The sequence below is a fragment of the Ceratotherium simum genome, chromosome 20 (genome assembly GCF_057802395.1).
Source record: "Ceratotherium simum simum isolate JZ-2026a chromosome 20, ASM5780239v1, whole genome shotgun sequence".
NCBI classification, from domain to species: domain Eukaryota; kingdom Metazoa; phylum Chordata; class Mammalia; order Perissodactyla; family Rhinocerotidae; genus Ceratotherium; species Ceratotherium simum.
Genome location: NC_141919.1, coordinates 55427307 through 55455155, shown reverse-complemented (window position 1 = coordinate 55455155; position 27849 = coordinate 55427307). Strand labels below are relative to the sequence as shown.

General features: G+C 45.7%; 1 protein-coding gene across 2 annotated transcripts in view; it reads left to right on the top strand.

The window, feature by feature from the left end:
• FAM120A (family with sequence similarity 120 member A) overlaps positions 1–27849 on the top strand; it is a 111507-nt gene that overhangs the window by 23035 nt on the left and 60623 nt on the right. For both annotated transcript variants that reach the window (XM_014797002.2, XM_004442734.3), the window contains exons 4-5: positions 23839–23967; positions 24739–24835. In XM_014797002.2, the coding sequence (XP_014652488.2) occupies positions 23839–23967; positions 24739–24835 (226 nt within the window). The remainder of the gene's footprint in view (positions 1–23838; positions 23968–24738; positions 24836–27849) is intronic.

Here is a 27849-nt window from a genome sequence, read left to right as displayed (position 1 = left end):
CTGAGGGCATTTTTCCTGTGAAATTCTGGGTTCTGTCAGAATTCCCCTCCCTCCATAGTCTTCATTGGAGTTTTTGTGTTTTGCCTTAGAGTGAACTTTGGTGATTCCTGAATGTCCAAGAAGAATTCCTTCCCGCCCGTTTCTTCCTGTTCCTTGCCGCCTAGAACCCTTGTCTGGTCCATCTTTTACCAACACGTCATAGTATTTCTTTTTTTTTATTTTTTTGCTGAGGAAGATTTGCCCTGAGCTAACATCTGTGCCAGTCTTCCTCTATTTTGTATGTGGGATGCTGCCATAGCATGGCCACTGATAAGTGGTGTAGGTCAGCGCTGGGATCTGAACCTGGGCGGCTGCAGTGGAGCATGCTGAACTTAACCATCAGGCCACGGGGCGGCCCTCCCTTTTCATTCTAACAGTTCTTGATGTGGGGGTTTTCAAGTTCTGTATGGAAGTCAGTTTTTCTCCTCTTGTTAGAAATTACTGGTTTTCTTTTGCTTTTTGGTTCTTGAAGGAGAAAAGCTTTCTGTTTGTTCTTGGCCAAAGTGTTCTTCCTGTTTGTTTTCATTTATGAAGTGCTGCAATTTATAATCTTGATGCTAAACTCCTGGTGATAGACACCATAGTGAAATGCAGATCAGAAAAGTAAAGTCTGAAATCAGGTGGACCTGAGAGTATTGTGCTCATTAGGTTTGTTAAGCAGTTTGCTTCTATGAGTTGGGACGAGACAAAGGCTTGTTTCTTACAAAGTTTGTATGGTTCTGAATAGTAGGGTGAGAGGCTCCCAGGACCCAGGCCATGTGCACGTGTCCTTGTGGAGCTGGCTTTCTTCATGTGTCAGGGATGTGAGGAGCTGTTTGAAGAATAATTGGAAAACCAACTCAGTCTAGTGACAGGTCACTAACGTCATTATCATGTGTTTTTCTTAATGTTCGATTAAGAAAAATATTAAGTATTTAAAAAGTTGAATTAGAAAATGTCTGTCCATGTATCCACCATCTTCATTCAACAGTTGTTAACATTTTGCTGTAAAGTGTGTTTGTATGTTTGTTTTTAACTCCACTATTTGGAAGTAAGTTGCAGATACCATAACACTTTACCCATGAAAACGTCAGTTTATATCACCACCACCTGAAAATAAGGATAATCTCTTACTCATATTACTATTATCACATAAACTAAATTAGCAGTAACTCCCTAATGTCATTTAATGTTAAGTCCATATTCAAATTTTTCCACTTGTTGCCTAAAAGTTATTTATGGTGTTGTTTGTTGTTTTTTTTAAAAATCAGGATCCAATCAAGCTTTATGCATTATCAATGTGTGTATTTTAAATATTAGCTGGTGTTTTTATGGCATAATGGAGAAGCAATCCAAAGTAATCTTTCAATCACTTGATGATAAGTTGTAGGGTTTTTAAAGTCACAGTCTGAAATGCAGGCACATCTGGCTTTGAGTTCAAAGGTTGCATTTGTTGGCCACTTTTATGTTTTGACCTCTTATACACATTTTCTGTGTGCGGTGTCATTTCAGTCATCTTAACATAGATGGTGGGAAATTGGATGTGATGATTTTTTCCATGAACATTGCTGCTGTCTGGAATTGTCTGTATCCTAGCTGCTTTTTGAGTCTCTTCTTTTTCCCAGTTGTAAAACTAACTACATCTTTTGAAAATTTGGTTAGTTGTTGCTTATGAAACTTTCTCATGATTTTTATTAGTTGCTTTTTAACACAGTATGTTGCATACACAGCTTTTAAGGATATATCCGCTTTTGCATCCTTGAGTTCAAATCTACCTTGGCCCATTCTTTTTATCCTACTATTTTTATAGCATTTCACTAAAGCCAAATCTCCTCCGTTATTGTTCACAGAGAGTTGGTGTTATACAAACTCTTTATCTGATCAATTCAAAGCACCCCTTAACATGTAAGACCCTAATCTTAACCCTCTCAGCATTTCAGCCTCACTGTCTGCAGAGCTGGCTGTGCTGAGAGAAGAGCGTGTCTGGGGTTGGCTCTGTGGGTGAGAGGCACATGGGGAACCTGGGGTGGTCAGGGAGGAAAGCCGGGACGGCGAGGTTGTGGATGATAGCCTCAGAGGAGGCTCAAAGGGGCAGAGTTCTGTTTTGTGCTGCCTTAATAATCAGGGACCCTGCTCACAGGAGTGCGGTGCTGGACCGAGTTAGAACCTAAAATCACAGGAGGGCAGTAGAGAGAGGAGGGAGGGCAGCCAGTCAGCTTGTAAGCTTTTCAGTCCTTCACTTTCCACGTTAGGAGCTGCTAGTGAGGTGGCGACAGATGTCTGAGGTTTGGAGATAAAGAGTATTTCATTTGTGTTTAGGACAGTGGGAGACCACCTCATGATGTAAAACTAGGAGCAGGGGTGGGCCGCCTGAGGGGTGTGGTGCCGCCAGCCCTGTGGGAGCACCCCCTGGCCATGAGCTCATGCTGAATGAGAGCCCTTTTGTAAATGTGCTTTTGAGTTGTTTATTGTTCTAGGATTTTGAGTCCCCATAAGATGTGGAACTTTTTATTTTGGGTAGGAATTTAATTAAAAAAATTTTTTAAATTGGGCATTAGTTTCAGGCGTTGTATTCACTTTAATGGTTTTTGTGTTCCTAAACTTCATACCCAGTTTCATGCATTTCGAGTTTTTATCCCAGTCACTCGTTCCTGAGCCCCAAGTATTTCCTGCCACAAAGTCCCTTCCGCCATCTCCTTTATGTTGGACAAGCCGCCTTGCAAGATTTATGCCGCCTTTCCTCCTCACCGACCTCCTACAAGCATTGTTCTCCTGTAGAGTGATTCAGTCTCTATTTTGCTCTCTCTACACCACACCCCAATTTTGTGGAGCAGGCAGAAGAGATCCTACCCCGGACTCACTGTCCCCCAGCCCAGCCCAGCCCAGCCCAGCCCTGTCTGCAGTGGGCCGGGCAGGTGCTGGTGCTGCCTGAACCCCTCTCCAAAGGCTTCCCTCAAAGCTCCCCTGCCTGCTCTGCCTCTTCTCAGAGTTCCCTGACTGACAGCTCCCTTTAGGATTTAAATGTCCTTTGGTATTTATAACCCTACCTTCCCTTTCACTTTCACTGTTTTCAGTTGCCTTCCTTTACCAGCATTTTCTTCCCCTGAGGCAGCTGTATCCCAGGGCAGTCTGTCAGGTCACAGTAGGAACACTTTGTTTGACATTTACTTAGAATTTTACCCAAAGTTATCTCTAACTTTGTATTTTTTGTCTTGCTGTTTGCCACTAAGGTCACTGAGTAATCCTCTTTACAAGTGTCTTTAGGAGCAGTCGACCCCGGGGAGGAGGGAGCCTGGTTCTGAGTAGTGTATCAGGGTCCAGTAGCGTGTCAGGGTCCCCAGGCACGTGGAGGTGGACAGAGGAGCCGTCTGCTGTCTCAGTGCAACTGCAGCCCTCCCGAGGTCGGGGTGCATGGCAGGGCTCGCAGCAGGCCTCCTGATGAAGCTCAGCCTTGAAGCTTCTCCTCTCTCTCGGCTTCCGTGATGAGGGGTCATGGGTGGTGGGTGCAGCTGCTGCCACGTGTCAGGCAGCCCACGGTCCTCACGCCTGCTGTGCCTGGCTCCTGCCTGGGTTTCATGCCGTGCGTGGAACCAGCTTCCAGAGAGAAGAGCAGCATGATTTCAGGCACTTTGAGGTTTTATGATGTATCTAACATACTGTGAAACCTTACTGGAGCAAGATTGGCGAGCAGATCCTTTCTGAAATCCTTTTTGAAAGTAAGTTGGGTATAAATTGTACACAGAAAGAAAGATGGGCTTCGTTTATTCTGAATTCCACCTTTTAGGGCATTGCAGGAGGTGGCAGTTTGACCCTTATGACCTTCCAGAGAAGGGATTCCTGCTTGCATATTAGTGTTAATTGAAGGTAACTCAGTATATTCCCTTCCCAAGAAGTCATCCTATAGTTTCATAAAAGCTAAGAAGCACTTCCTAAAATCTAAGGACTTTTTGGGCCCTAGAGAAAATAGTATTAGGGGCCTGGGAGGTTGAAAAAGTTCAACCATTATGCAGTGTGGAAGTGAGAGCTACTTACAATCCCACTCCAGGGAGATAACCACTGTGTCGTTTTTTTTTTTTTTTTTTTTTGGTGAGAGAGATTGGTTATGAGCTAACATCCGTTGCCAATCTTCCTGTTTTGGTGAGGAAGATTAGCCCTGAGCTAACATCTGTGCCCATCTTCCTCTTATTTTGTATGTGGGACACCACCAAGGCATGGCTTGATGAGTGGTGCATAGGTCCACATCCGGGATCCGAACCCACGAACCCTGGGCTACTGAAGTGGAGTATGTGAACTTAACCATTACGCCACCAGGCCGGCCCTAGGAAGATAACTACTTTTAACAGATTGATATTTGGTCCTCTAGAATTTTTAAAAATGTTCGTCCTGCTAATGTTGTCGTCATTATAATGTCATCATTGTCATGCACATGAGCTGCATGTTCTTAATGGTCCATGTGGAGCTTCAGTGCACAGATTCATCATACTGGGCTCTCAGCTTTTCAGTCCCAGAAACCTGCTTTTAGTAAGAAGTTTTATTCTTTGCTCATTTTAAATTTATATATGGAATGCTTAAATGGAAATACAAGACTGAACTCAAAAGACTTTTGCTTGTTTATTTCTTCCCATCAGAACTTCCTTTCCTGTTCCTGGTTTGTTTGAAAGTGAAGGTGGAAAGCTTGAAGTTCTGAGGATTCTTCTGGAATCGTTGAGACTCAACAATAGCTTTTCTGTCTGTTTTACAGGTTTTGGGTGAGACCCAAGTCACATTGCTGGGAAGGTGGGGCAGAGCCCGGGGAGGGGTTTGTGCTCTCTGGTTACTATAGGATTGCTTTCAGCTCGGCTCCTCCGAGAGGGATTGGGCCTGCCAGCAGACTTCTTCCCGGTGAGCTGGAGTGCACAGCCAGCCAGCAGGAGAGCTGATCTGAAAGATACATGGTTTATGGCCCCCGACTTCTGATGCCTGGGGAGGGGTCAGTGAGGAGAGAGGTCAGGGAAACAAAGGGATGCTCACGAGGGGTCCTTTGCTCTCTCTGTTTCTTTCATGACCTGGAATCTTCCTGTTTTATATTAAATAAGAGGCATATTCTCAGTCTTAAAAATATGCTTGCAGACACTTTCTAGCTTATGTCCTCTAGCGTGGCTCCAGAATCCCGGCACTGTCCATACCCAGGCCTCCTCCGTCACTCTGAGAGGAGAGATGGCTTCTGTTGGAAATGTGGCTCTCATGGCGGCTCCCCAGCCCTGAGCCTTGCACACACACATGCACATACCCACCCTGTGCCTCTCCAGTGGTCTTTGCACACTGAGCACTCTGACTCAGGCTCCACCAGAGACATCACCTTTCTTGAGACCAGCCATGTCTGGGACCAGAAGGATGTGTGACAAAGTTGGAACTTGCTGGCCAGTTACTTCCAGAACTGCCATTCTTGGTTAGGAAACTTTTTTTTTTTTCCCTAACAGCTTTATTGAGGTAAAATTCACCTATCATAAAATCTACTCCTTTAAAGTATACAATTTGGTGGTTTTTAGCTTTCAGAGAGTTGTGCAACCATCATCACTATCTAATTTTAGAATATTTTCGTCACCCCAAAAAGAAAGCCTGTACCTATTGGCAGTCAGAAGAGTCCCCACTTCTCCGCCTCCCCCACTGCCTGGCAACCACTAATCTGCTTTTCTCTCTCTGGGTTTGCCTCTTCTGGACATTTCATATAAGTAGAATAATGGGACTTCTGTGTCTGGCTTCTCTCACTGAGCATAATGTTTTCAAGGTTCATCCAGGTTGTAGCGTGAACTAGCTCTTTTCTCCTTTTTATGGCCAAATACTGTTCCACTGTGTGGGTATACCTCCCACAGTTAATACATTCCTCAGTTGGTGGACATTCCGGTTGTTTCCACCTTTCGCCTGCTGTGAGCCTTCATATACAAGTCTCTGTGTGGACACGTGTTTTCATTTCTCTCAGGTCTGTACCTGGAATTGCTGGTCGTGCGGTAACTGTGTGCTGGCTTTTTGAGGAAGCCTGTACCGCCCTGTTTTCACAGCAGCTACCTCGTTTACACTGCCACCAGCACTGTTGGAGGGTCTGCTCTCCTCACATCCTCACCCAGTGTATGAGGGCTCTGATTTCTCCACATCCTTGTCAGCACTTGTTATTGTCTCTGGTTTTATTTTTAGCTGTCTCAGTGGGCGTGATGAGGTTTTGATCTGCATTTCTCTGATGGCTAATGATGTTGAGCATCTTTTCCTGTGCTCACTGGCCATTTGTATATCTTTGGATAAACATCTATTCAAATCCTTTGTCCATTTTTAAATTGGGTTGTCTTTTTATTATTGAGTTTTAAGAGATTTTTTTTATGTATTCTGGATACAAGTATCTTATCAGTTAGCTGATTTGCAAATAGTCTGACCCGTTCTGTCGGTTGTCTTTTTGCTTTCTTGATGGGTTCCTTTGATAACTCTTTTGAGACTCAGGCCAGTTAAACATTATCACCTTTTACTGCTCCTAGTCACTCCCTCGGTCCCTTGTCATTTATTAAAGTCTTGGGGATCTTCCAGTCTTTCCACATTACCTTCCAGAATCCTCAGCGAGCCCAGTGTGCTGGAGACAGCCCAAGGCAGCTTATCTCCCATAACAGTGTGGCCTGAGCTCTGCTGTGCTGGCCCTTCTAGTTCCAGGGTCAGACACTGGTCTTTCTTCTCCCAGAATAGCTCCATTTCCTGTCTAAACTTCAACATTCCTTCTCCCCTCCGTCACTGCTGCCTTCTACCTTCAGTATTCACACAAGCTGACACTTCGCTCCTTGGCCCTCCATTGGGCCCTCTGCCCCTTTTCTCACAGTTTCTCCCTTCCCCAGCAAGCCTGCCTCTGGTCAGGTCTTCTTGAACTGGTTATTCCAGCATCACCTGTCTCTTGCTCCTTCTTCCATCTCACCTGCCCAGCAAACCCTCCACCCTAATAGATGCCATCCAGAGAACATCTTAGAGAACCACACAGCTGAACAGATTTGCCTCTGCAGATCTACGTCTGAGTTAAAGAAGGAGCTACATACATGGATAGATGTGTGTCTTCATAGATCAAAATGCTGTTGTTATGTAGATTTATTACATCCCAACTGAAATCCCAGCAAGCTTTTGTTTTTGGTAGCAATTGAAAAACTGATTTTAACATCCATGTGGAACCCAGCAAAGGACCTAGAATAGCAACAAGTTTGAAAAGTAAGAACAAAGTTGGAAGACTTCATGTTACCTGATTTCAAGACTCATTTTAAACTATAATAATCAACTCATTGTGGCCCAGACATAAAGATAGTCATATAGGTCAGTAGAGCACAGTAGAGTACAGAAATAGACCTGCACATATGTGGTCAGCTGTTTTCATCAGAAGCCCAAGGCAAGTCAATGGGGAAAGGACAGTTTTTATGGTAAGTGGATATCCACATGCAAAAATAAAAAGAATAGGGGGTGACGTCAGCATCATGGCGGAGTTATTCCCTTTGTGTCTTCACTCTGAAGTTACAACCAACTGGACATCCATTGACAACAGAGGATTCTGTACACAGCACAACAGGACACGTAAGAGATCCATGCACCTGTACATCTGAAGGTGAGTGGGACTGATCCCTGGGAGGCGGTGCGACTGGGAGAGCAGCCATCCCCCGTCCCCGGCAGCAGTGATCCGGAGTGTGAATCCGCAAGCTGCCAGGCGCGCCTGCGAGCAGCTGCTGTGGGGGCAGAAGCGGCAGGCTCCGTGGCTCGTGTGACTGCGAGTGGAGCAGAAGCAGTGGGTGCCGCAGCTCGTGCGACGGTGAGCAGAGTGGAAATAGCGGGTGCTGCAGCTCTCATGACTGCGAGTAGGGGCAGGAAAAACAGGTGTGGCTTCCTCCCTGCCTGTCTCCCAGGGGATCCAGCACGTGCACCCCTTTTGCTCCCCGGGCAGTGGCCAGGTCTTTCCAACAGCAGGGACAGTATACAAAACTCAGACTTTTCTCGGCTGTGGTGGGGCACCCTGACCTGAGTTTTCAAAACTCGCTGGCTAGTGCCAGAGACCAGAGGCTGCACAGCAAGCAAAACAACAACCTCTCCCTGCTTAGCCCCTGTTCCCCCACCAGTGGTGGCAGGTGGAACTTGTGACCAGAGGCTTCAGGAACCATAGCAGAACCAGTGACCCAGCCCCAAGTGGTGGTACCCCTGACACCAGCTCCACCAGCAGCAGGGGCTACACACAAGTCCCTGGGTCCCTGGGCCCCCAGTAGTGATAGCGACGCCTGTGAACGCAGCACACCTGGCAGCAGCGCAGCCAGCACTGCCAGACATTCTGGGAGCAGCAGTGAGGTGGTGCCCGGGGCAGCAGCATCCGAGCCCATGGAGAGCCCGTGGAGAGCCAGAGGAGGAACACGAGACCCAGGAAACCCTGGAAGCAGCGGAAGTGCTCGCAGCCTGGTGACCCTGGTGGCGATACCAGACACTGCAGCGATGTAATAGACAGCAAGGCACCAGCAACCTCACAGGCACAAATGGCACAGGGAGAGCGCTGACGACACCTGTAGCAGAGGCCGTGGAGAGTGCAAAGTGTAGCTCATAATCAGAGCAGTACCCAAATAAGAAAGGTGGTTACCACGGCAAATGCACTGGCAGTGGACCAATTCATCACATACCATGAAGAACTACACTCATGTGGCAGAACAGAGAGAGAATGACAACTCTCCAGAAACCAAACCTGAAGTCACAGAAGATTACAATCTAACTGACAGAGAACTCAAAATAGCTGTCATAGGGGCCCACCCAGTGGTGTAGCAGTTAAGTTTGTGAACTCAGCTTTGGCTGCCCAGGGCTTACGGGTTCGGATCCTGGATGTGCACAGAGGCACTGCTTATCAAGCCATGCTGTGGCAGCATCCCATATAAAGTAGAGCCAGATGGGCACGGATGTTAGCCCAGGGCCACTCTTCCTCAGCAAAAGGAGGAGGATTGGCATCAGATGTTAGCTCAGGGCTGATCCTCCTCACAAAAAAACAAAAAACAAAAAAAATAAGTGTCATAAAGAAACTCAATGAATTACAGTAAAACTCAGAAAGTTCAATGAGCTCAGGAGTAAAATTAATGAACAGGTGTACTTCACCAAAGAGATTGAAACTCTAAAAAAAAAAAAACCAAACACATTCTGGAGATGAAGCACACAATGAGATGAAAAATAATGTAGAAATCATTAAAAATAGAGCAGACCATATGGAGGAGAGAATTAGTGAGCTTGAAGATAGAAACCCAGAAATGATTCAGGTGAAGGAGAGAGAACTAAGATTTTAAAAAAATGGAGAAATTCCTCAAGAAATATCTGACTCAATTAGGAAAAGTAACATAAGGATAATAGGTGTCCCAGAAGGAGAAGAGAGGGAAAAAGGAGCAGAGAGCTTATTCAAAAAAATAATAGCTGAGAACTTCCCAAACCTGGGGAAGGAACTGGACATGCAAGTACATGAAGCTAATAGGACTCCTAGTTATCTCAGTGCAAAAAGACTTCTTCAAGGCATATAATATTAAAACTGTCAAAAGTCAATGACAAAGAAAAATATTAAGGACAGCAAGAGAGAAAAAAATAACCTACAAAGGAACCCCCATCAGGCTTTCAGCAAATCTCTCAGCAGAAACCCTACAGGCTAGGAGAGAGTGGAATGATCTATTCAAAATACTGAAAGACAAAAACTGTCAGCCAAGAATACTCGTTCCAGTGAAATTATCCTTCAGATATGGTGGAGAAATAAAGGCTTTCCCAGATAAACAAAAGCTGAGGGAGTGCATTGCTGCTACACCTGCCTTACAAGAAATGTTGAAAGGAGCCCTCTACCTGGAACAAAACGGCAAAAGTCTACAAAGCTTTGAGCAAGAATATAAATAGACAGACGGAATCAGAAAGTTGCAGCTCTATTATCAGAATAGCTTAGTAAACAATTATAAAGGATAAAAGGAAAGAAAGCATCAAAAATGACTATAACCACTTGAATTTGGTCACGAACTTACAACACAAAAAAGAATGATGTGTGACAACAAAAACAAAGAAGGGGGAGAGGAAAGGGACAGAACCTGCACGGGCTAATGAGGTGATCAGAAAAAGGACTGTCTCATCTATGAGATCTTGTATGTGAATCTCATGGTAACCACAAAACAAAAAGAGCAGAGTCACAAAACATAAAAACAAAGGAAACTGAGAAAAACATCACAGAAAACCACCAAACTGAAATGGCAGGCAGACATACAAGGAAAAAGAAACAATGGAAATATAGAACAACCAGAAAACAAGAGATAAATTGGTAACATTAAGCCCTCATATATCAATCATCACTCTAAATGTAAATGGATTGAACTCACCAATCAAAAGACACAGAGTGGCTGGATGGATTAGAAAACAAGGTCCAACAATATGCAGCCTCCAGGAAACACATCTCAGCTCTAAAGACAAACACGCTCAGAGTGAAGGGATGGAAGACGATACTCCAAGCAAACGGCAACCAAAAGAAAGCGGGTGTTGCCATACTTATATCAGACAAAGCAGATTTCAAGACAAAAAAGGTAATGAGACAAAGATGGGCATTATATAATGATAAAAGGGACATTCCACCAAGAAGACATAACACTTATTAATATATATGTACCTATCACAGGAGCACCACAGTATATAAAGCAACTCTAAACAGACCTAAAGAGAGAAGTTGACAGCAGCACAATAATAATGGGGGACTTTAACACCACACTATGTCAATGGATAGATCATCCAGACAGAAAGTGAACAAGGAAACAGTGATCTGAAATGAAACACTAGACTAGATGGACTTAATAGATATATATAGAACATTCCATCCAAAAACAGCAGAATACACACTCTTCTCAAGAACACATGGAACATTCTCAAAGATAGACCATATGTTGGTAAATAAAGCAAGCCTTAATAACTTTAAGAAGATTGATTTCATATCAAGCATCTTTTCGCACCACAATGCTATGAAACTAGAAATCAACTACAAGAAAAAAGCTGGCCAAGTCACAAATATGTGGAGATTAAACAACATGCTACTGAACAACTATGAGATTAATGAAGAAATCAAAGGAGAAATCAAAAATACCTAGAGACAAATGGAAATGAAAATATAACATACAAAAACTTATGGAATGCAGCAAAAGCAATACTAAGAGGGAAGTTTATAGCTGTACAGGCCTACCTTAAGAAACAAGAAAAATCTCAAACAATCTTAGACAATACCTAAAAGAATGAGAAAAAGAAGAAGAAAGCCCAAAGTCAGTAGAATGAAAATAATAATGAGAGTGGAAATAAATGAAATGGAGACTAAAAAAAACAATAGAAAGGATCAGTGAAACTAAGAGCTGGTTCTTTGAGAAGATAAACAAATTGACAAACCCTTAGCTAGACTCACTAAGAAAAAAAGAGTGATCACTCAAATAAAATCAGAAATGAAAGAGGAGAAATTACAACAGACACCACAGAAATACAAAGGATTATAAGAGAAAATAGTATGAAAGGCTATATGCCAACAAATTGGACAATGTAGAAGAAATGGATAAATTCCTAGACTCATTCAACCTCCCAAAACAGAATCAAGAAAAAATAGAGAACCTGAATAGACCAATCACAAGTAAAGATTGAAATAGTAGTCAAAAACCTGCCAAAAAACAAAAGTCCAGGACCAGATGGCTTCTCTGCTGAATTCTACCAAACATTGAAAGATTTAAAACCTATCCTTCTTCAAACTCTTCTGAAGAATTGAAGAGGAGAGGATGCTTCCTAACTCATTTTACAAGGCCAACATTACCCTGATACCAAAACCAGGTAGGGATAACACTGAAAAGGATAATTACAGGCCAATATCACTGATGAACATAGATGCAAAAATCCTCAACAAAATATTAGCCAGTCAAATACAACAGTATATTAAAAGGATCATACACCACAATCAAATGGAATTTATTCCACGGATGCAGGGATGGTTCAACATCCATAAATTAATCAATGTGATACACCACATTAACAAAGTGAAGAATAAAAATCATGTGATCATCTCAATAGATGCAGAGAGAGCATTTGAAAATATCCAACATCCATTTATGATAAGAACTAACAATAAAATGGGTATAGAAGGAAAGTACCTCAATATAATAAAGGCCGTGCATGACAAACCCACAGCCAACATCATACTCAACAGGGAACAACTGAAAGCCATCCCTCTGAGAACAGGAACAAGACAAGGATGGCCACTCTCACCACTCTTATTCAACATAATACTGAAAGTTTTATTTGTTTTTTTTTTTTTTCTTTTTTGTGAGGAAGATCAGCCCTGAGCTAACATCCATGCTAATCCTCCTCTTTTTGCTGAGGAAGACCTGCTCTGAGCTAACATCTATTGCCAATCCTCCTCCTTTTTTTCCCCCAAAGCCCCAGTAGATAGTTGTATATCACGGTTGCACATCCTTCTAGTTGCTGTATGTGGGACGCTGCCTCAGCATGGCCGGACAAGTGGCGTGTCAGTGCATGCCCGGGATCCAAACCTGGGCTGCCAGTAGCGGAGCGTGCGCACCTAACCGCTAAGCCACGGGGCCGGCCCCAATACTGAAAGTTTTAGCCAGAGCAATTAGACAAGAAAAAGAGATAAAAAGGATCCAAATTGGAAAGGAAGAAGTAAAACCGTCACTCTTTGTGGATGACATGATTCTCTATACAGAAAACCCTAAAGAATCCACCAAAAAACTATTAGAAATGATCAGTGAATACAGTAAAGATGCATGGTACAAAATCAATACACAAAAATCAGTTGCACTTCTATACACTAACAGCAAACTTGCAGAAAGAGAAATCAAGAATACAATCCCATTTACAATCACATAAAAAGAATAAAATACTTAGGAATAAATTTAACCAAGGAGGTGCATGACCTATACACTGAAAACTCTAACACATTATTGAAAGAAATTGAAGAAAACATAAAGAAATGGAAAGATACTCCATGCTCATGAATTGGAACAATAAACATAGTTAAAATATCCATACTACCTAAAGCAATCTACAGATTCAATGCAATCCCAATCAGAATCCCAATGACATTCTTCGTGGAAATAGAACAAAGAATCCTAAAATTTATATGGAACAACAAAAGACCCCGAATGGGTAAAGCAATCCTGAGAAAAAAGAACAAAGCTGGAGGCATTGCTCTCCCTGATTCCAAAATATTCTACAAAGCTATAATAATCAAAACAGCATGGTACTGGCACAAAAACAGACCCACAGATCAATGGAACAGAATCGAAAGCCCAGAAATAAACCCACACATCTATGGACAGCTAATCTTTGACAAAGGAGCCAAGAACATACAATGGAGAAAGGAAAGTCTCTTCAATAAATGGTGTTGGGAAAACTGGACAGCCACAGGAAAAGAATGAAAGTAGACCATTATCTTACACCATACACAAAAATTAACTCAAAATGAATTAAGGACTTGAGTGTAAGACCTGAAACCATAAAACTACTAGAAGAAAATATAGGCAGTACACTCTTGGACATCGGTCTTAGCAGTTTCTTTCTGAACACCATGTCTACTCAGGCAAGGGAAACAAAAGAAAAAATAAACAAATGGGACTACATCAAACTGAAAATCTTCTGCAAGGCAAAGGAAACCATGCACAAAATGAAAAGACAGCCTACCAACTGGGAGAAAATATTTGCAAATCATATATCTGACAAGGCATTAATTTCCAAGATATGTAAAGAACTCACACAACTCAACAACAAAAAAGTAAACAATCCCATCAGAAAATGGACAGAGGAAATGAACAGACATTTCTCCAAAGAAGATATACAGATGGCCAATAGGCACATGAAAAGATGTTCAACATCACTAATTATTAGGGAAATGCAAATCAAAACTACAATGATATACCACCTTACACCTATAAGAATGGCTGTAATCACCAAGACAAAAAGTAACAAACGTTGGAGAGGTTGTGGAGAAACGGGAACCTTTATTCACTGCTGGTGGGAATGCAAACTGGTACAGCCACTGTGGAAAACATTATGGAGATTTCTCAAAAAATTAAAACTAAAATGCCATGTGATCTAACTATTTCACTTCTGGGTATTTATCCAAAGAACATGAAATCAATAGTTTGAAAGATTTATGCACCCCTACATTCACTGCAGCATTATTCACAATAGCCAAGATGTGGAAGCAACCCAAGTGTCCATGAACAGATGAATGGATAAAGAAGATGTGGTATATATACAATGGAATACTACTCAGCTATAAAAAAGACAAAATGGTGCCGTTAGTGACAACATGGATGGACCTTGAGGGTATTATGTTAAGTAAGTCAGACAGAGAAAGACAAATACCGTTTGACTTCATTTATATGTGGAAGGTAAAACAAACACATGGACAAAGAGAACAGATTCGTGGTTACTGGAGAGGAAGGGGGTGGGGAAAGGGTGAAAGGGGTAAAGGGGCACATATGTATGGTGATGGATAAAAATTAGACTATTGGTGGTGAACACGATGCAGTCTATACACAAACTGAAATATAATGTGCACCTGAAATTTACACAGTGTTGTAAGCCAATATGACCTCAATAAAATAATTTAAATAAAAAAAAAATGAATTGAAGAAAAATGTAAGAGAAAATCTGTATGACCTTGAGTCAGGCGAAGATTACTTAGTTAAGAGAATGAAAAGCAAGTAATAGTGAGAGGAGCTATCTGGAGTACATCTGTAATACAAGGCTGTATTACACAGAAGAAGGCTGCGTCGTCTTCTGTGAAGATGCAGAAAAAGAAACAACCCAGCAGAAAAAGGGGGGTGAAAATTGTGAACAGACATTTTACAGAATGTTCGATAAGCGGACAGCGGGGCTCCGTGTTGTTAGGGAATGCTGATGAAAACCACAGGGAGAGGCCTGCTGACACTGGGACACGCCTACCGGAGGAGACCAATGACACCGAGTGGAGGCCTGGCAGCTCCTTGACGTGGCTGGTGGGAAGCACAGTCCAGAAGGGCTGCTTTGAAAACAGTCTGGAAGTTTCTGACAGAGTTAAACATACACCTGCCATCTAACCCAGCAATCCCACTCCTAGACGTTTACCCACGAGATGTGAAATCGTGTTCACACCCAGATGTGAACTCGAGTGTCCTCAGCTTTGTTCATTGTAGCTTCAGACTATCCGAGCCACACGTGTGTCGGTTGGTGAACGGGTGAAGAAGCTGGGGGCTGCTGTACAGTGAGATCGTGATAGTGGCGAGAGGAGCAGACTTCTCCTCTTGCCATATGTGAATCTGAGAAACAAAGGAAAAATCTAGGATTGCTGTGTGTGACGCCCTGGAGAAGGCACAGCTATCATGACAGGAAGCAGAACAGCGGTGCGTGCGGGGCCGGGCTGGAAGGGCACAGGGGAAGCCTTGGGGTGATGGAACCGTATTTCATGGCGTGGTGGTCACACTAATGTATGCAGATGTCGGAGCTCTAATGCACACTAATGTATGCAGTTGTCAGTGAACCGCATGCTTAAAATTGACGGATTTTACTGCACATAAAATATCTCACTAAAACTGACTTACAAAATTATGGTCTCTGACTTGAACCAGGCTATCGGTGTCAGCACTTAATCCTTTTACTCTCCTTAAGGTCTGTCTTAAACATTCCTCGCTCTCTTCCAGACCCCTCCAGTTTCACGCTCTTTCTCTTACAGCTCCGTTATCCGAGGTAAGTGAGAGCTTCCTCACTTCTCGCTCCAGGCTGCATTCTTCTTGCATGCCCGTTTCCTGTCCTTTTTCCAGCGTGAGATTAGACTACCCTGACATTCTTGAGCCGTTGTCATGAATCCACGTGGGGAGCCTCTGCATACCCTGTCTTGTCGGCCCCTTTCCTTCTGAGTAGCGGCCCCTCTCTTGGCCCTCTGCTTGTAAATGGGATCCAGCCTTTCCCGTTCTCCTAGCTCCCTTCTCATCCATGAATCTCCCAAGGGTGGCCTCCCCTAGCTGCCCCAACAGCTTACCCCCTAACTTGAATTCGGGCCTCCATAGTGAGCCTTTGTCCAAGGCCGCTGATGACTCCGTAAACCATTTGCTGAGTGGTCTCAGCCTCCTTGGGACAGTTAACACTGTCAGCCATCCTGCTCTCTTCAGCCCCGGAGCCCTGCCTTGCTTCCCAGAGCCCCGCGTGGTTCTGGATTCCTCTTGGCCACACCCTTTCTGAGACTCTTGTGTGACTCAGCTCCCCGGTTGCGTGTGCGTTCCCTAGGGTCCATCTACCTTGCTACAGTTCTCCCTTTCCCTCTGGCATGTCTCATCTGCTCTCGAGGGCTCAACCACCATCTCTGTGTTGATGACTCTCCAGTGTGCTTCTCCCAGGGAGACCCTTTTCGTGAATGTGGGTGAACCCTACTGTCCTCGAAGCCGTCTTCACTTGGATGCTCCACTTGTGCCCCAGATTTGACCTTTCCAACTTAGAAAGGTCATCCTCTTTTCTAAAGATATATTTTGTTTCCCAGCCTGTGACACCACTGTCCCTGCCATCATCCAGGGTAGAAGCTGGGAATTCTCTGTGATGCTTCCTCTCCCAGCCTCTGGTCTGACCTCTCCCAACTCGCTTGTCCTCTCCTGCCCAACCACCGGAGCTGTTGCTGGTTGGGTTTGTGCAGGAGCCGTATGGGGTCCCGCTTGCGGCCCTCTGCCCTCGCACCTGTCCTGCACATGTCGCACACTGGGGTCTGACCTCATACCTCCCTGTTGACAGTCTTTCCATGGCTTCTTCATTGACAGCAGGGGTTTCGGTTTCATGGATCTGTTAAAAAAAAGTTGGGAGGACTGCTGTAGTATTGCCAACTTTTAGTTGTTCTAAATAAGAATATTAGAAGAAAAAGGAACTCACCACCCACCATCATTTCATGGAAAAGGACACTTCAACGCTAAAAGAGGCATAATTTAGAAGATAAGACGGGAGAGTAGCGGCCAAGCGTGTGGCCTACGGATGTGGATGGGGGCTCCCACAGGAGCCTCAGCGAGCTCCTCTGTCAGGTGGGGACATGCAGAGTGCACCCCACAGTGTCTGTGAGGATCAAATGAAGTGACGCCTGGCACGTAGCTCCTAAATCCTAGGGAAACAACAGCCCTCCCCAGGAGAGGACCACCACCCAGGATGCCTCCACAGGGGTCCCAGTGCCCACTCGTCCGTTGGGGCCTGGCCTGCTGGGACCCCTTGCTTGGGAAGTGTGATGAGAGCTCTTCTTTTTTCAATTCTAATACTTTAAACACTTAAATTAAAGTCCACGAAGTATGTCAGTGTGTCTGCCCAGCTGTTTCCACTTGCAGAGCTATGAGCACATTGAGCATTGTTGGTGGTTAATTGCACTTTAGCAGCCTTTTCGTAGCTTTATTCAGACAACCGTGTATCTTCAGTAGACAACTGCGTATGAGGCATCAATACGCATCATGACTCTCAGGACCCTTGCAGGCGTGGCCCTTGGTGGTTACCTAGCAGTTGTGGTACTGAGATGTTTTCCTCCTAACTGCTGTGGATGCTCTGGGCCTGGGGTGTGTCCGTGATGCAGGAGCTGGAGGGCTCACTGGGACAGACCTCGGAGCCCCTGGCACAGCTCCGAGACTGCACCGTGGGGAAGCCTCCTCCCTCCTCTGCCGGCCGCGTCCTTCCTCCCTGGCGTCCTCCGAGGGGCCCTGTTGCAGCCTGGTCAGCATTCTGTCCCCCACAAAAATGTGAGCCTCTGAAGTCTCTTGAAGTCAGGATGCCAGGGACTGCTCCATCTTCCTGCCTGCTGGTGCAGCGCCTTACCAACGAGTGAATATTGACCAAATCAGGTTCCTAGTTTCCTTCCCTGAAATTGCCAAGATTCGAAGTATTTATAATCATTGCACTTTGCTGTTTTCCAAGTGGCAGTGAAGTGGATCCACAGTGATCTTATGTGAAACTTGTGTTTATATCACTTGCGTTTACATGAGCCACCAAGAGATCGTTTGGGAGCACGGCACCAGCAGTCTCAGAATCCTCGTTTTGCACAGTATGTTCAATTAATGTATGAATCCCGTAGGGACTGAGAGTGGATTCTAGAGGTCAGGCCAGATGCACTACAGATAACCAGTGTGTGGAAGACCGAAGAGTGGCTGTGATTTATGCTCTCGGTTCCGAGCTATTCTTTATTGTTGTCCCAATAATGGGTGTAAAAGTGGTACGTATTGCCTTTTGTTCATAACTTCATATCAAGCAGTTAGTCTTTAGACGATAGGACAAAGCATTAGACAACCGTGGCGCTTTTTGCCAACTTTTTGCATTAAGAAACTGGTGTATGTATATAAACATGTTCAGCTAAATTGTGTGGTAGACCTCATGCTAATGTTCTTTTCCTAAAGATGCAACACAGACATACTTGCTGGTCACTGTTCATGGGGTGATCAGGCACGGAACGGTGAGGACAGGTTCAGGCTCTGGTCGGCACACAGGTATGAGGTTTAAAGGAAAAAAAGAACTGAAGTGAAGAAAAATTTGAATCAGAATATCCATTCCTTAAAAGGGAGGAAAAATGTCATCTGACACAAAAATATAACATCTATAGATTTGGAAAATGTTCACTTTCTTTGTCTTAAAAAAAAAAAAGTGTGGGGCTGGCCCAGTGGTGTAGCAGTTAAATTCAGTGCGCTCTGCTTTGGTGGCCTGGGATTTGCAGGTTCAGATCCCTGGCGTGGACCCACACACCGCTTGTCAAGCCATGCTCTGGTGGCGTCCCATATAAAGTAGAGGAAGATGGGCACGATGTTAGCCCACGGCCAATCTTCCTCAGCAGAAAAGAGGAGGATTGGCAACAGATGTTAGCTCTGGGCTAATCTTCCACAAAAAAACAAAAAGTGTTCTGAATGGAGTTTTGAGACCACTTAGAATTGGAACAGGGTCTACACAAAAATAAAACATAGTACAGTGTTATTTCCTTTATGAAGGAAATAACCGAATAAAACAAAATTTCACAAGTCTTTAATACAATATGTTAAGGTATGATATATCAACAGTGCGGTGTCTGGATTCTCCTCTAAGTCTGTATAATAAGCCACCAAGTCTGCTGGACGTGTTTCCTCCTGTAACAGCACGTGCTGTGCAAGTGCAGACCCAAGGGACATGTACCAGGGGAGTGAGCGTCTGCTCTGACAAGGGACCTGCCGTTTCATTAAGAGCATTTTATTTCCATCATGTGAACGTTAAGACCCTGTCAAATTATCCTTCCTACTGGTACATTTTAGAGAGCTTTGGAAGAGTGTTTAATCAACATATCACCTGGAGGACAGTCTTGGATGTTAACTGAATGCTTTGCTGCTGTGCCATGATGGGTTTAATCTAACAGGTGGAGGAGAATATGGCAACCACGCTGCACTGTTTCAGTGAATCCGCAGCTGTAGAAAAATGTTTGATTTTTAAAATATAACCAAGATGAGACTACAGAATTATAAGTAGTGAAATACTAGAAAACTGAATAAAAATTGCTTCTTTAGCAGGGGCCCTTCATTATTTTGCTTTTAGGAGTGTGGGAGTGATTTGTTTTTTTGGGTTTCGGATGTTCTTATAATGTAGTTGTTTCTTAGCTCCCACGTTGCAGCCCTTGAATTGTTAGACTAGTGGAGGGACATCAGGGGCTGACGTCAGAGACCAGTGCTGTCTGTGGTGGCTGCAGCGTCCGCAGTGAGGACTGCCCATGGGAGTCTCTGAGTGGCTGTGTGGCTCTGGCTGCTTTGGGCTTTGTCGCACCCCTGTGAGCTCATGCCACCCCGCTTCACCTCCACCTGCAGCGCTGGCCCTGTGGATGCATGGGCCCTACCTGCTGCCTGTTGAGGAGGTTGGCCCTGGGTGGCTCACTGCCTGGAGCCTTGGCGAGGCCGCACCACCTGGGTGTCGGGGGCAGGCCAGGTGCCCCTGACCCAGCCCCAGGGCTCCTGATGGGGTTCAGAGGAAAATACAAACTAGAGGCTGTTGAGGGTGGCAAAGGCACAGAAGATCATCATGGGTGGTGGAAGGGGCACCTGCTGGCTCAGGATTCTGAAGGTCAGAGGGAAAGCTGGCGAGGCGGGCAGGGCAGCGGGGGCCAGGCCGGTCATTCCTGCCTGTCCACCGCCTGGAGGAGGCGGCAGTACACAGTGCTCTGTAGGAAATAGGAGACTGGGGGAAAGAGGATTCTGAAAGGGAAAATCTGTCACATAAGAGGATGTTTTGTGTAGAGGCAATGATCATGAGTTTCCGCACAAATAGGATCTATCTGTTATTTAATTATCCTGCCTGGAGGCAGAGGGGTGAGCTATACACAATCTCTTGGAGGTCCTTTCCAGCTTCAAATTTTTGTTTCTTTGCTTGTAAAGCAAGTAACTAACAATTACCAAACTTGCTACAAAGCGCCATAAAAAAAGCAATTGCTGATAAACATTTGCTTTTTAATTAAACAGAATTTACTTTCGACCTTGGAGATAGAAAGTATGTATGTTTCCAACTTTAATTTCCATGTGTTATAATTTATTTGACTTTTGTTTTTTCCTAACATTAAACTTTGAAGCTAAAATAAAAACAAAACTGCTCAAAGAAAAGAAAAAAGGAGGAGAAATGGGACTTGGCTACACTATTTTGAAGCATGTCTCTAAGCAGCGAGCACGTCATTTATTGGATCTGAGTGTTAATGTTGTTCTCGTGAACAGCCAAGGACAGATGACTGTAGTTCTCCTGGGAACAGCCGAGGACGGACACTGTAGCTCTCCTGGGAACAGCCAAGGACGGATGACTAGCTCTCCTGGGTCGTGACGCTGCAGTGGGATGAGCAGATGCTATTCAGAGCGTCTGTGGGAAGATGTAGCAACATAAGGCGCTGGCACTTTTTATGGGTCAACAAGTCTTGAAGCGTTTTTTCCCAGTTGAGGGTGTGTAGATAAATACTCTGTCTGTGGTGTGTATATCCATGTGTGTGTAGATACATGTACTCATGACTAAGGTGGCCAGGATTCTCAGAGATTTCTTCTTTTCTCTATTTAATTGGGTCTGTTGGCACTCAGTTTCCCAACCAGTAGGAATGCGTGATTTCCCCCATCTACACATTGTGGCAAGGTTTTTAAAGAAAGTACAAAGTGCAAGTTGTCAGGAGTGTCAAAAGTTTCCTAAATTGCCAGGTCAGCAGGCCCTGAGATGCGGTGTTGCCCGCCAGATTCTGCCCTGAGGACGAGGGAGGCTTGGGGCTCACTCTGAGTTGGCTTTAGGAGGCTGAGTTCCGAAAGAAACGGGAGGGCGAGGGCTGGCGGGGTGGGGAAGGAGTCCGGGCCCTGGGAAATTACAAAGCGCACGGGCTTATGGTGGTCTTAATTAGCCACTCAGAAGATTTAGGGGCCCTTTAATTACAGGATCTGTTTGCTTCAAGGATCTTTGAGCTGCAGTGTTGTGGGGGATGGGTAGTGAAGACAAGAGTATCCATAGGAACAAAAGTGACCAACTCTCATTTTCATCAAGGCGGTCGCGGTGGTAGGCGGCTGCTCTGTCGTCTGTGGCGCCCCAGGGTCAGTGTGCGCACCCCTGGGAGAGACGGCCTGCACACCCCTGGAGGAAAGCCCTTTTCCTGTTTTGGCCATTTTTCTATCCAGTAAATTCTGTTCTCACCGTGTTTTTTTTTTTTTTTTTTTTTTTTGTGAGGAAGATTGTTCCTGAGCTAACATCTACCAATCCTCCTCTTTTTTTTTGTTGAGGAAGACTGGCCCTGGGCTAACATCCATGCCCATCTTCCTCTACTTTAAATGGGAGGCCACCACAGCGTGGCTTGACAAGCGGTGCACGGGTGCGCGCCCGGGATTCGAACTGGCAAACCCTGGGCCACCGCAGCGGAGCACGCGCACTTAACTGCTTGCGCGACAGGGCGGGCCCCATCACCCTGTTAATTGTCATTCTTTTGTTCTGTATATCAAATCCTTCCACACGGCCAGCTTTTCCAGTATTGTACGCAACATAATGTGGTGATCCCAGACTTTTAGAGTGCCAAGGGACGTGGGTGCCCAACTAGCCCCAAACTGTAGTTAGAGACAGGCTGTCGAGGCTCAGAGAGGAGGTTGTCCGGGCACTGGAGCCTGCCGGCCAGTGCGCATGCTCCCCATCCCCGTGGCGTGTGCTCCGGAGGGGAGCTCAGGATTTCTGTCCTGACTCCCCGCTTCTGGGCTGCCGCCAGCCGGCCCTCCTCCCTGCCCTGCTGTGGGACTGGACACCCCAGAAGGCAGGGTGGATGGACTCCCATTTCTCCCAGACCGGCTGGGACTCCGGCTGCAGGACTCCTCACCAGGGAGACGTGTGTGTCCGTCGTTTTTCCTTTTTCCGAGGGGTTTGGGTTTCTAGGAATGTTCTTGTCATCTGCCTCCGCAGACGTTTCGTCGTCCTCTGGAGATCATGATGGTATTTACCCTCAGCAGACACTGACGACAGCTGCTCAAGCTCGGGGCACGTTGTTTCAAAAAAAAACTATTGCTTTTTTAAAAGGAAATTGAATGTCTTCTTGTGCATCTGAAAATTTGCGTGAAAGTGTAAATGTCTGTTTTCCTGAGGTTTCTTCCATTCTGTCAGCTTAGGCTGGGTTCTTCTAATTCCTTGTTTTGTTTCTTTCTTTTTTCCCCCCTTTATTTATTTATTTATTATTTACTTTTGGATCTTAAAACAACACAGATTTATTATTTTACAGTTCTAGAGGTCACAAGTCCAAAATGGGTGTCCCTGGGCTAAAATCAAGTTGTCAGCAGGGCTACATTCCTTCTGGAGGTGCTGCTGCCTGTGGCCCTTCCTCCATCGTCAGAGCCAGCGGTGGCCGGGCTTGTCCTTCACCACCTCATCTCTGAAACCAGCTCCTCTGCCCCCTTTCCCCATGAGAGGACCTGTGATGACATGGGGCCATGGGAGTCACCCAGGGCCACAGGCTTGGTCTGAGGTCAGCTGACTGCCGTGTGACAGCCACGCTCACACATGTGTGGGCGGGAGTGCACGGTTCTGGAGGCACAAGGCCTTTGATGGTTTTGCCCTCTTTTTAATCTTTATGATCTTCGTGACTAAATAGGAAATAAAGATGTCATTTCATGCGATCATTCAATTTTTTTTAATTGCTGGAGACAAAGTTAGCTGATACGTCTTTGTTTCTAAGAAGAAGGGCATAGCTATAATTATAGCATAAATTGTATTAAATTAAGGTATCTTTTTTCTGTGTATTTTTTTGTTTTTGTGAGAAATTTCAAAACGTTTTTTTTAAAAAATCTGTCTACTTAGTTTTTCCTGGTATCAACTATTCTGGGACAGTAAAATGTGTCTACACTTTATTCCATGTGTCTTTCACCAGACACGTTCCTTAGCATCCTGGATGCTGTTTTCCTCCTGTTCAGAGCCGACCTTGGCTTTCTGCAGTGGACTCGGGCACCTGGGGACGCGTTCATCCCACACAGCCTCCTGGTGGCTGGCCTTGAGAGAAAGGCAGTGTCTGTGGCCTGGGCCTCTCTCGGAGCTGTCTCACTGTGATGGGCGGGGCTCAGGGCCCCGGGCTCGGACTTGGTGGTGAGGCGGACATCTCAGAAGTAGTGGAAAGCTCTGTGACCCAGCCGGGTCGAAGCAGCTGAGTTGTATTCATCAACTGAAAGGGAGATCCGGGGCTTGGACCTCAGACGGCAAAGTCTTGGGGCCGAGAGCTCACAGATGGGTAATAATTAGGCCCCTGGAAGGACATACACCTGGAGTTCCTGGGCCTGTGTGTGGAATTAGTGTGTTGACGTGCGCTTGTTTTCTCAGGTCCGGGCCCACCAGCTGGTCTTGCCACCATGCGACGTGGTGATCAAGGCCGTGGCCGACTATGTCCGCAACATCCAGGACACCTCAGACTTGGATGCCATAGCGAAAGATGTTTTCCAGCATTCTCAGGTAGAAAGGCGACGCTCCGCACGGCGGTACAGGCCGGGTTTGGAAGGGGCTTGAAAGCACATGCTGGCGGGGGGTGTCCAGGAGCGCTGGCCCAGCTGTCAGGCCTCCGTGCCGCCCTGTGGGGCTGGACCTCACCTCGCTCCTCCAGCCTCCCGCCGGCCTGCACAGAGGAGCTGTGGAGGTGGACGAGTCGTCAGGTCTCCACTGATGGTGGAGAATGCTCCTGGATTCTCCATCGTCACTGGACGGCGTTTCCACTGAGACGACAGATGTATCAAGCGGGTTGAATGGGATTGTGACCCTGACCTGTCTGTCCCTTCCGGGGATGGTCAGCATCTCCTTCCTTTTTTGGAAGTAAAGAATGCCAGTGGGTCAGGGTTAGTAGAAGACTGAGGTTTGTGTGACTTCCTGTCTCCTCTCTGAAGAGCTGAAACCGCTGCCTCCCTTGCTGGAGATGCAAAGTTCACCTCTCCTGGCAGCGCCAGGCCCTGGCCAAGGGGGAGCAGAGCGGTCGGGCCGCTCCCAGAACCCAGGTCTCCTGACTGCCACGGCAGATTCTGTGTGAACTTCGTGGCTCTGAGAGAATTTGTGTTCGACTTGTTTCTTCAATAATAGTGTGTTGATTTTCCTTGAAGATTTTAATGTCATTCTAAACTCTTATCTAGCTTGAAAGGCTACAGGTTATGATACATGTGCTAAATTATAAAAATATGTTAATACATGTGACCAGTGGCATACTAATTGACAAAGATTTTCTTGTGTTTATTTCAGTCTAGAACAGATGACAAAGTTATTCGATTTAAGAGAGCAATTGGATATTATTCAGCGACTAGTAAGCCTATGGCGTTTCACCCACCACATTACTTAGGTAAGTAAATCAGAGCCCCGGTGATGGATGCTGACCACGCAGTGACCAAAGAGATTTTAACAGTCACCAGATGACCTTTTAGGTTTATTCTTTTGAAAGTAGATTTCTGCAGTTATACAAATAAGTATAGCCAAACCTTGTGGGCAGACTCGGTAGTAATCTCTTATGGTGCTGAGGAGCTTAGAGCCTCACGAGAGTGGAGGAGTGCAGGCCTGGGGACCAAGGCTGGCGGGGGCATGATGCTGAAATCCCGTGTCCCCAAGAGCAGTGCACCGAGGACAGAGAAGACCCTCCGCTTCCACAGACGCCTTTGCACATGCTGTGCGCGTCTCCTCTTTTGTTGCCTTTTTTGCCAAAGACCAGATTTAACTCAGATTTGGAATTGGGGAATAAAAACAATTATAAGCTGTTGACCTAAAGCCTGCTTGGTAGTGACTGTCCCCTGGGAGGTTGTGCAGCACTCGCCTTGAGTTCCAGCCTCCTTCCGAGCCAGATGGCCTCTCTTAGGGTCGAGAGCAGGAAAGCTGTGAGAAACGGTGCTGCTGGCTGTGGTTTCGGTCGTGTTTGCTTCATGTAATGGAGGAAGACGTGTTCCTGAGACTTCAGAGGAACTGGACTTTTTACTGGTTTCAGGAGGTTAATCCTGGGTTGAGCGTGTCCCTAACAGTGCCTTTATGTGGGAGCATTCATTCATTTGCTTATTCAAGCACAGTGCTGCTGTGTGCTGTGGGCGTGGGGCACGGAGATCAAAGGTACGCGATGGCTCTTGGTGGCTGTCTGTCGGTGGGTGACAGACTGGTGAGTCTGGATGGTCCTGACGCAACGTGATCAAGGAGGGTGGGCGGAGGCTGCAGGTCATTTTTTCTGCTGGCCCAGCCCCCATTGTGACTCCTGACGGGCCGGGCGCTTGCTCTGCTGCTGCCCTTGCCCCCCCATTCATTTTCCTCCCACAGCCAGAGCTGTGTTTAAAATGTCAGTTGGCCCGTGCCACCCCACACGCTTGGAACAAACTCCCGGCTCCACACCTGCTGCCCCCACGGTCACTCTCTAGGCCCTGGATTCTTTCCTGCCTGGAATGTGCCACGCTGGCTCCTACTGTGGGGCCTGTGCCCTGGCTGTGGGCCTCGAGCCCTCTCCCCCTGACTTCCTGTATTCCTGTTTCTGAGACCCAGCCTTCACTGTCACTTGTCTGGGGCCTTTCTTGGCTAGCTGCGCTACTTCAGCTACCAGGCCATCCTGTCCTGTCACCTCATTTTAATTTCCTGCATAGTTCCTCACACCCCCCTCCCACTCCCAGGAACGTCAGGTCTGGGGGAGCCAGGACCTCACCTGCCACCTCTCTCATACCCCCACGGGCAAATATCTGACTGAATGACTTCATCCATGAGAAGTTGTTGAATCAGGAGAGTGAAATGACTGGATGTGATTTAGGCTTACTCTTGGAAAGAGGGGCAGCCGTGTTGAAGGAGGGAGACTTGCTGTCACATGTCACCTCAGTTAAGGTGGGACATGAAAGGGACAGATCACGGTGTCTGGGTTTTACTCCTGGACAGGGGACGTCAGGAGATGCTGTGGAGACAGGTGAGAGCTGGTGCTGACACCCGGGGTGGACATCCAAATTCCTTCGCCTCCAGCCTCAGGTTTCCTGTTTTATTAAAATGGGATACTTCCATGAAAATTAAAAGAGAAGTATGTGTAGAGTGCTTCCATGAATGCTTGTTACATGGCAGACACTGTCACGGTTGTTCTTGTTGAAGGATGGGGAAAGGCAGTGAACGATTAACATTAAAATGAGTCGTCAGAAAGCCTGAAGGGAGTTCACAGAGGGACGACTGGCACCTTGGGCATCTCTAGAGGCTTTCTGGTTCTTGTGTGACAACTGTAGTTTAAACAGTCATTATGGTGTACTTGGGCCTAGAACATTTATTGAAGAGGAGGAAAATAGGAGAAAAAGGATAGAGAAAGACACTTGACTTAACATTTGGCATTGAGCTGAGCTGATGATAATTTTGAAGATGTTTTGAGAAGGCAAGATAAGTTTTAAATGAGGTTTAAGTTTGAGCTTCTTAAAAATATGTAATGTTCTATAAAGTGCTTCCATGTTTTTATTAAATCATCAAACCACGTTGCAAGTGAGTATTTAATAAATGAAGTCGACTCTTAGATTTCACTTCCCCTCCTCAGTGGTTTGTGGAGAAGGTGTAAGTGGTCAGGAATTGGTGTTTGGAGTGATGGTTTCAGGCAGGTGCGTGTAGGCGATAACTACCTGTAAATCTGTGAAGCGTTTCCTGATGCCTCTGCCTGTTGCAGGACTCTGAGTGTGCAGCAGGGACTGGCAGGCAGCCGCACGGTTGCAGCAGGGAGCTTGGTGTAGAGTTCAGGAGGCACGTGTGTGGAACGTCGGATGAGATCTGGGAGGGGCTAGGGCGGGATCTCAAGGGAAGGTTTATTTCAGGTCACACAATTGGGAGCCAGCAGAAATGGGTTCATGTAAAAATCATTTTTGTTGTTTTTTTCTGATAAGTGTAAAGAAACAAGTAATCTGGAGACAGCCCTCATTGGTTTGCCTGTATGTGCTGTTAGAGTCCCACTGTGGAACCAAGCAGAGAGCGATGACTGGAATGGAAATGGAGTCTAGAAGAAGCAGGGTGGAGTCGGAGAAGCCTTTCTTGGCATCCCGAGTTAGATCCCGAGGTGGTTTCCATGAGAATGTTCTTATGAGTAGTGGGTCGGTCACAAGTGGTCTTTTCCACCCAGAGTCCATTCTGTTATTGTACAGGAAAACACATTCAGGATTTTGAACGACCAGTGTTGGAACATAGCTTTCTTGTTCATTAGAACCTGACCGCATTAATCATTTTAGAAATTGGAACATGTGTACAGTTTTGAAGAAATTTTAACAACACACACTAGAAGCTCAGAGTGGCTGTTGGGAATAAAACGGGAAGTGTTGCCTCTAACCAGAGGTTTCTCAACCTGCTGGGATTTTAGCATCTACCCGAGAACTGCCTCAT